The sequence below is a fragment of the Mytilus edulis genome, chromosome 2 (assembly GCF_963676685.1).
Source record: "Mytilus edulis chromosome 2, xbMytEdul2.2, whole genome shotgun sequence".
Taxonomy (NCBI): Eukaryota; Metazoa; Mollusca; class Bivalvia; order Mytilida; family Mytilidae; genus Mytilus; species Mytilus edulis.
The window spans coordinates 75,542,363-75,552,723 of record NC_092345.1 but is presented as its reverse complement, the minus strand read 5'-3'; the positions used below and the strand labels follow the sequence as shown (position 1 = coordinate 75,552,723).

The 10,361-nt window shown below is 31.0% G+C and overlaps 1 protein-coding gene across 1 annotated transcript in view; it reads left to right on the top strand.

Moving 5' to 3' along the window:
• LOC139512970 (valine--tRNA ligase-like) overlaps positions 1-10,361 on the top strand; it is a 41,990-nt gene that overhangs the window by 1,056 nt on the left and 30,573 nt on the right. Inside the window, exons 2-6 of the mRNA XM_071300976.1 lie at positions 6,509-6,590; positions 7,139-7,239; positions 7,927-8,057; positions 8,778-8,942; positions 9,746-9,827. Of these exons, the coding sequence (XP_071157077.1) occupies positions 6,509-6,590; positions 7,139-7,239; positions 7,927-8,057; positions 8,778-8,942; positions 9,746-9,827 (561 nt within the window). The remainder of the gene's footprint in view (positions 1-6,508; positions 6,591-7,138; positions 7,240-7,926; positions 8,058-8,777; positions 8,943-9,745; positions 9,828-10,361) is intronic.

Below are 10,361 nucleotides of genomic sequence, written 5' to 3'. Positions count from 1 at the left end.
TTAAGATTGTTTCGCTTTGGTGTTACACAATGTAACATAATTCTACACGTGCTTTGCTTAAGCTCGATGTGGTTCAATAAATATTGTGATGTAAACTTTAACAACTGTTTTCTAAAGGACGGCATTATTTAACTTCAAAGTCGCATATTTTGTAAAATATTAAGTCTGAATCTGTGACGCGTATCACACTGTAATTGTTTTGATTTACAAGGACTTCTCGATTTCCGGTACAGAAAAATACGACTTTTTTATATGTTTCTTTTTATAATTTTTCACATTTAAACACTCGTTAAGTGTTATTGAATCAATTCTATGCGGTTCCTTCAGCAACTTTATGCTGGTAAACGATTTCCCCCTGAAAATAATAAGAAAAGAAATCGCATGATAGGATAAAAAGGTAACGAGTCGATTAACGAGACTCGAGAAACGTTTAATATGTTTTCAACAAGTTATAGTTACAAACAAGTTTTTCTTAATTCTTACTATTACAGTTATTGAAAGTTTAAATAAATGTTTTTTTATTATGATATTAGTAATGGAAGACAGTTAAACCGTAATCAACATATTTTAATTCAGTTATAATTTGAGACGTAAAAAAAATCGAAAGTGAAAATGGGGAATGTGTAATAGAGACAATAACCAGATCTTAGAGCAGACAATAGTCGAAGGTTACCAATGGATCTTTAATGCAGGTAGAAACTCCTACACCCAAAGGATTGTTTTTGCTGGCCCCTTAACACAATAACCATGATAACAAAAATGTAAACTATTTCAACTAGTCACTTGTTCAGGTGGAACTTTATAAAATTTTAAACCAGAGGAAGAACAAAGTAACTACAATGTAGTTAATAAGTTCTGGAGAACTTTTCGGCTAGTTAGTTCTTTCCGCCTGGAACTTTCCAACGTCGGAACAAAAGAGCATTTACAATAACTTGGACATCATACTAAAATCAGAAGTTATACACAAGAAATTAATAAAATTTTTAAAAATGTACAAAACAATTATGAAAAATAAATATGATATACAGCAACAATCACCGCATTAGTGGGTCCTCACTATGGACAGGTACATACAGAATGTGGCGGCTTAAACATCTTAACTGGCACAAAACTCTCCCCTAAGATAGGACAGTGTATGTGTATAATCTCAGACATTGAATCTTTATGAATATAAATTGGAAATTACTTTTGAAAGTGGTAGGATTGCATAACATAAACATTACTGTACAAGCATTATTTGATACTTTAGAAATAGCTGAGAACAATGCCTGAGATAAATATTTCGACTAATTCTTTACACTATTCATCTGAACTTGGCCAAGTTTGCCTTTGGGTTTTTGATTAACTGCCTATAGCACCCTTTGGTGCTTTGATTATTTAACATTTCCTAAGACAGACACTTTTATCTGATACATGTAATGAGGCATGTGTCATACCTTTGAAAGAATGTGAAATCTGTTTTAGTATAATATGAGGCAGGCATTACCTGTCATGCCTGTAAATGGGGACAAAGTCTGTCATGTCTGTATGCATTTTTTTTTAATTCAAACATGTTAATAAAAGGAAAGGAAATACTGTTACATATCCGATTTTGGTTCTGTTGTAAGGGATTTAGGTGTGACGTTAATCAAGTTATGACATCATATTCAATGTAAACAAAGAAACGCTTTCATCAGGTAACGTTTTTTTCATATTAAAATGAATTGGTATTGAGTTCCAATCCTATATTTTAATATACTGATATTAAATATATATTTTATTCAAAGTCTCATGCATACAAGACTGGAAAAAGGAAATAGATTTCTGCGCAAATGCATGGATTTAAAAAAAGTCATTAGTTTATTGAAAAATTCAGTAAAATTTTCCTGATTTTAAAAAAAAAAAAATTTTAATTGATTTTTCTTCCGTAATAGGGGACTCCATCCCCAAATGAATGATTTTTGTTGAGCATGTTGAGCCTGTGACTTCTGCAGCAAATAGCTTGACATAGGTACAAAATGTATAATGATCCTGCTGCAGCTTTAGCTATCTTCTTAAAAAATGTATGTCGAAGAAGGTGGAAGACCTCATCTGGATACTTCCTACTTTGATTCGAATGTATATAGATTTAGATGCCTTAATTAGTTTATGAAGTTCCAGTCGATTCGAATGTATATAGATGCCTTAATTAGGTTATGAAGTTTCTGTTTGTCTTATGTCCATCATCCTTAACCTCATTTTCATGGTTCATTGACTTCTTGAAAAAAAATAAGTTAAGATTTTTTGTAATGTTAATTTCTTTCTTATCATTTCTCCTCTGTATGAAAATATTTTAAGATGTACACATTAGTCTGGCAGGTTTAATTTTACCTTGACCTCATGAATGGCTCATTTTCACAGTTCAATGCTCAGTGTTAAGTTTTGGTGTATTGGTCTGTTTTTCTCAAACTATAACCAATAGGTCAACTTTATTTGTAGTATGGAAATATTGTAAGCTGTGGTGTGTATGTCTGTCTGGCAAGCATCATTTGACCTTGACCTAATTTTCATGGTTTATTGATCAATCTAAAGTTTTCCTGGTTACATGTTAGATTTTTTCTTAGATACAACTATAATTAAAGCAAAGATTGATTGTAAAGTGAAAATTTCTGTCTGGCATGGTTCATCTGACATTGACCTTATTATTATGGGTAATTGGTCAATGTTACAAGTTGTCATGGTTAAGTCTGTTTCTTAGAAACTAAAAAAGAGGCTATTATTTGAACCTAGGACTTTTATACTAACGGGACTGGAAACTGATCAGTCTGTTGAGATTAAATTACCCCGATAGCGAATTATTGATTTTTTGTTTAATGATTTATACTAATTGATTTAATTTTTTATTTTATTATTAATCCACCAATAACATGAATAAGTATTCTGTATATATGCTGACTTGTTTGCCGAAATCTGTTGTTCACATTATGTACTGAATGCTAATTAACCATGTAACAAAATAAGCTGTTGATTAAACAAAGAATGTATATTGTAATTTATTTTAAAAAAAGTTTTAAGATAAGTTTCAGTGTAATCATTTAGATACATAACAGTGAATTTGTATAATCAGGGATTATGTAGAATCCCTAATTTTTCAGGGAATATGTAGAATCACTGAAATCATTAGTAATTATATATAATCCCTGAAAATGACCAGTGATTTTACATAATCACTGAACACTTTAATAATTATTCTACATATTCCCTAATATGATTTTAGGGATTCTCAATTAATTAAGGATCCTTTGTTTGTTAAAAAATAAATAGTATAGACAAATTAACATTTTTTTCTTTCACATTTCTTGCCAGATGAAATAATTTTGCTTTTAAACACGGAGGATAATCTTAAAGATATAACCAACACAAGGTTTCAAGATAAAAATTAATAATAATCAACATTCCATTTATAGCGATAACTGAAATACATGTTTTGTTTGTTGCTTAAAAGCCAGCATCAAATGGATATTCATGTTCTATTTGTAAATCCACAGAGCTTTTTATTTGTGGTGAAGAAGATTATGGAATGTCTGTTTTGTGGTGTATTTTTTTTGTGTCTTTTTTTGTGTCAAATGAACAAGAAAATTCAAACTGAGAGAACTTACGCATCTATATGTCATGATGATAAAACAGGTAGAACTAAGGATTGATAAGTAGAACAAAATTTTAGAGGAAGCTGGCATTTGGTGTAATATTCTCATAGCAGTTCTGCAGGGGAAAAAAAGGAAAGGGAAACCCAAAAATCATAATCATTGGCAATTGTTCACAAAAGGTCTGAAAAAGAATATTGCCTGGCCACAAAACATGGTATTTTGCTCGAACAGGTTCAAGATTGCTAATTCTCTTTTTTTTCTGGATACCTTGAGATGGTTTTATACTGAACACTTTATTTTTCGTAGGCGTGTTGAAAAATTTGATTTGATATGTGAAGGAAAAGGTTTTTTAAAATGTGGATATTGTGATAGAAACAGATGTGATTAGCATATTATTTTAATATATTGTGCCCAACATTTAAAAAAAATGGGGTTATCATTTTGATATATTGTGCTAAACATTTTACAATTTATGTTTATAATGATGTTTTAATATGATTTTATAGAATAAATTATTTGACTTTTATTTATTTCTTTATAAATAAAACTATTTCTTCATTTCAGTTATTATGTATAATCCCTAACGTTTTTTCTAGTGATTATACATAATCCCTGAAAATGTTAGTGATTATATATAATCCCTAAACTAGCCAGTGATTCTACATAATCCCTGAAAATTTCACGGATTCTACATAATCACTGATTATACAAATTCGCTGTAACATATATATATATATATATATATATAAAGTCTCTGAATGATTGTATAATAAAAACTATAAAACAAATTCCCATACGTTTCGGCCATTACGGCCTTCTTCATTGGAATAAATTACAACATTGAAACAACAATTACATCACTTGGATACATTACGTTATAATAACTTTTATGACGTTCATTTGCCGCGTTTTTCGCTTTCTCAATATAAATATATTTATCATCGTTCATACATTGTGTTGAGTCCTTCAGGTTCTAGAGTTTTTAATTTTTTTATCCAAAAGGCTTCTTTAGTTTTTCTGTAAGTTTCTGTCCCAAATACTCTTTCTATGGCGGTAACTTTTAAATTTGTTATTGAATGATTGTTCTGAATGAAATGGTTGGCTACTGGATCTTCTGTTTTCTTTGTTCGTATTTTTGAAAAGTTCAATAGCATTCGTTGATATAGTGTATCACCCGTTTGTCCTACATATATAACTTTTTCACATTTTGTACAATTAATCGCATATATCACGCCTACGGTTTTACAATTTATTTGTCCCTGAATGGTATATTCTTTGCCGGTGTTGTCACAAAATACCTTGGTTTCATTTAAATGTGAGCATAGTGCACATTGTTTACCACATGGTCCACATCCATTAGTTTGCTTATAAAATAATAAATTATGCTTTTTGTGTACTAAGATGTCTTTTATGTTGTTATCACGTTTAAATGCCACGATAGGCGGATCGGGAAATATTTTCTTTAGTCTTTCGGATTGATGGAGAATTTTAAGATTTTTTCTAAGAATGGAATGTACATTTGGAAGCGCATTGGAAAAAGTAATTACTAAAGGTACCCTGTTGTTTTCTTTCTTCTGTTTGTACTTTAATAAATCTTCTCGGTTTAATTTGTCGACTTTCTTCAATTGAACTTCAGTGGACGAGTTATTGTATCCACGTTCTTTTAGGTGCGTTTTTATTTCTTCTCTTCTTGTTTTGTAATCTTCTTCTGTTGAGCAAATTCTTTTGACACGAATGCCGAGTCCATATGGTATAGCATTTTTTACAGAGTTTGGATGGCTTGACGACACATGTAAGTATTGGTGTTTGTCTGTTGATTTAGTATAAAGATCTGTTTTAAGTTGTCCGTTTTCTATGTGTACAAACACATCAAGAAATTCAATTTTTTCAGTTGAGTAACGCATTTCTGTTTTAATTCGCGGATGCAAACTGTTTGACATTTCGTGAAATTTTTTTAATTCATCTAAACCATGTTCCCATATCCCCCAGATGTCATCAACATATCTCCAATATGAAAATGGTTGTAAATTGCTGTTTTGAAATAAATTTTCTTCCCATTGTCCGAGGTAGGTGCAAGCATAATTCATGCCTAGATGGGAACCAATAGCTGTTCCTTCAGTTTGTAAAAAGTGCTTTCCGTTGAAGCTAAAATTATTATTTTCAATGACTAAATCCATCATTTTAAGAACATCTTCAGTTGGGATTGATGTGTTAGTTCGATTTTCTAGTGCTGATTTACATGCTTCTCGTGCTTCTTTTCTTGGTACGCTTGGATATAATTTAGTTACATCTAAACAAAACATTATTGCGTTGTCTGGTAAAGGCAGTTGTATTGCATTTAATTTGTTTAAAAAATCTGTTGTGTCTTTGATATACGTGGGCAAGTTCCGAACATTCTCCGAAAGCTCGTTTTCGACTATTTCCGCGATTTTTTCTGTGGGATGGTTCCGCCCATTAATAATTGTTCTAACTGGGTGATTTTGTTTGTGTAATTTCGGATTAGCTTGTACCTTTCCGGGACATGTTCCTTTCGGTAAGAGATATTTTTTCATGTCTTTATCTATTATTTCTCTTTTACATAAATTTTCTACGAGTTTTTTTACTTTATTTTCATTTTTCTGTGTTAGATCTTTATCTATTGCTGTGTACGTATCGTTGTTATCTAATTCTTTTTCTACCTCTAATTTATAATCTTCTGTGTTCATTATTACAACTCCGGATGATTTGTCGCTTGGTCGTATCACGATGCTTGTATCATAGATTAATTGATATGAAGAGTTCTGTAAGATATTATTCACATTTTCTTGATGACTGGCGTCCACATTACATAACATGCTTATTTGTGTACACCTTTACCATGTTTACATATCTAATAAATATACATGATATATTCTATATTTCAGATTAGTCACTTTGAACACATAGAAAAGGATGAATATAAGAAATATTTTTATGAGGGTGCCACTGAAACTGGAAGCAAGAAAGGTAAATCTGAAAAGCCTATACTGTATTTGATATCTATGCATGATACATGTACAAATTGATGATGTCACCATTGGAGGAAACGAGGGAAGGATAATGTAGTTATGAAAAGTTGGACATTACCATCATGTCTGTAGTCAACAATGACACAGATATTTCATAATGGTCAACCAACTAATTATAGTCTATGTAATACTTTTAAAGGGGATTCTTCAACTTTACCAGGTGGTACCCTGAATACAATACCTTCCTTGTGAGCAAGTACAGTAACCCTCTTTCACAGAAATCATGATAGAAAACACTCTGAAATATCAACTAAGTGATATATACAGGCGCTGCTGTAACTTTTTACGTTAAATGGAAACTAAATGGAAACTTCACAATTGTGAAACTGAAGTCATCCCTGTTGTTCTCAAGTTAAGTTTCTTAACTGATCCTCATTGTCAATATCAAATTCAGGTCGTGCAAGTGTGATGACATAACAATAGAATAACAATGAATAAGCAGATTTAACTACCATGACTTTATAACAAAAAGTTTATACGTTCTAGATGTGACCGGACCATTACCTCCAGCATATAGTCCTAGTTATGTGGAAGCTGCTTGGTACAGTTGGTGGGTCAAACAAGGCTATTTTTCTCCAGAGTACCAGGTATGCATTGCAAAAATTGTGTATATCAAAATTATTACCATGTCATAGATTGAATGTTTTGTACAAAATTTGTATGGTAAAACATTCAGCTCCAATGTTCAATGTTAGTTCAAATCTAAAAAAGGAGTCTTTAATGAGGATGAGGTTTTGATGGAATTCTCCATATATATGTCAACCTTCATCATCCACAGTAAGCTCTTATAGCCTGTGATAATTTCAGATCTTATGAAACATTAAAACAACTTTTTCTGAGATAACTTTCACATTAATTTGAGTCTTTTTTTATCTGTCTAGATGATCTGCTGCTGTTCCCTCATAAATCTTTAAGTTTTGATATCACTCTGAAATTTAAGATAACTTCCACTGCAGAACACTTTTGTAATTTTAAAACATTCTTTTATTGACAATAATTTAAAAATAAAAACAGTTATAAATGTGGATGTAAATAGAAACAAGAATATGTGGTATGAGTACCAATGAGGCAACTCTCCATTCAAGTCACAATGTGTATAAAGTTAACAATTATGCCTTCAACACATTGAATTCCTTGAATCAAAATTTTGCATGCAGTCTTTAAATTTCCTAATCATCTAATAAGAGATTGGTTTGAAGAGCAAACATAATTGCCTATAACCATGATAACCATTGAACACTTTGAACACTATCTGTATTATATTATCATTGTAGAGAGAACAAGTGAAAGATTGTAAAGACAGAAAAGAAAAGTTTGTTGTTTGTTTACCACCACCAAATATTACAGGCTCTTTACATCTTGGTCATGCTCTGACCAACTCCATTCAGGATGCTATTGTTAGATGGTAAGATATAGATAACATTGAAATATGCTTTGAGTTACTGAGGCATCAGTTCGCTATAGACATGCTGTTTCCAAAAGAATTCTAAATGTTAAAGAATTAAACCTTTGATTTTAACATTTGAATTTGACTATCAAAATGTCTCAAAGGTTATATAAATGGAAACATTTGTTGTTGTAGTATTGTGTGATGCAATTTGGTGTAGACATCAATCTAAATACATGATGGTTACTGTTAATGACTTGATTAATTCTTTAGATTGCTTATAAAGTTCTCTGCCTACCTTTTCTTGGCTTATGAAGTTTTTGAGGTTAACATGGCTATTATGGACAGATTGAAAAAAAATATTTTAATTTTGAATTAATTGGATGCACTTTCACTAATGAGAATTTCAGAACTCCTGTTCTTTTTTTGTAAACTACTCTACTAAACATACATGATTCATTAAATAACTTCTGGGTCATACTTAAATAATTTATTTTGTTAATCATTCATGGTACAATATATGGTTTTCTCAAGGTTTATCATTCAATTTCACAGTTTTTCCTTGTCTTTCTCAAATTAATTACTTTTAATAAGTATGTGAAACGTTTTATTCATACATCTACGTTCATAACCTTAACATTTTTAAACTTTGATTAAGTATGTTCAGGTTACATAAACCATAGCCATAGGATTTACAACATTTAATGACCTACGATATTGAATATTCCTATTATGCAGGAAAAGAATGCATGGTATAGAAACAATATGGATTCCAGGATGTGACCATGCTGGCATTGCTACACAAGTTGTAGTAGAGAAACAGTTAACCAGGAACCAGAATAAAACAAGATTTGATGTTGGCAGAGATAAGTTTCTGGAAGATGTCTGGAAATGGAAGAATGAGTAAGAAACTAATTAAAAAAACTTGTGGTTTTCAATGCTGATTCTAAATGTCATCATAATTGTCAATGACCCTTGGAAAAAGTCTATTTGAAAAACGGCAATATTCATTTGTCTTTTTGATATACTGGTAAATTTCTATTTTTACATGTGCTATTCTTGTGTTAATAGTTTTTTTTGTATTATTACTCTATATCTAAAGTTTCAAATTAGTATTCAAGTAAACTGTAGTGTCAATGTGTCTTGCAGCAGAATATTTCATTTAGGAATGCCCAATGTACATGAACAAATTTTATTGCTTGATATACTTCCTTTAATCTTTTGTTATGATGATTTTCCATCAATAGAGTTCTATCAGTTCAGTAATGTGAAATTTTAATGATGTCATAATCAGATCATCACTGATGTTGCATTACAAAATAGAAATAAAACAGATTGTTTATTATCTTTCATACTTACTATTAAAGCTCCCTCTTTTGTTTAGAAGAATAAATAATCTATAGTTTTTACAATTGCATGCATAACAAAAGAAATAAATACATTTTTGAAAAAATAATTGTATTTTATTTGTTTTAACAAATATTCATGTGTTCATTAGTAGATTGTCATTTTTTGACCTGTTACTACAATTTGACAATACAACAAATGATTCTCAGCTTGTAAATGTAAGATCAAGTGTTTTTATGGTCTGCATATATATGGTGCAAGTAGAAAAGAATTTAACAGAAAATGAAATGCATGGTGTTTTTTTTTAATATAAGTCAGTTTACAATTAAGTACATTGAAATGGAAATATTCTGTTTAAGGAAAGGTGAAAGAATATATGAACAGATGAAGTTATTGGGATCGTCACTGGACTGGAATAGAGCTTGTTTTACAATGGACAAGGTAAGATGTGTCTCTAGACTTAAATGAAGTTATTGGGATCGTCACTGGACTGGGACAGAGCTTGTTTTACAATGGACAAGGTAAAGTGTGTCTCTAGACTTAAATGAAGTTATTGGGATCGTCACTGGACTGGGACAGAGCTTGTTTTACAATGGACAAGGTAAGATGCCTTTCTAGACTTAAATGAAGTTATTGGGATCGTCACTGGACTGGAATACAGCTTGTTTTACAATGGACAAGGTAAGGTGTGTCTCTAGGCTTAAATGAAGTTATTGGGATCGGACTGGGACAGAGCTTGTTTTACAATGGTCAAGGTAAGATACTTCTCTAGACTAGGGCCAATGAATAGCCAATGAAAATGTTACAATTTAAAATATACTGCATGATAGGCCAACCAAATTAACACATTTTTAGTATCACTTAGTCGTATCACACTCCAGTGTAATACAGGAAATATCTCTTCATAGAGGAAAAGATAACAGGCCACAACCATAAAAGAAGTATTTATTAACTTTGTGTACCTTTTCATTTTAG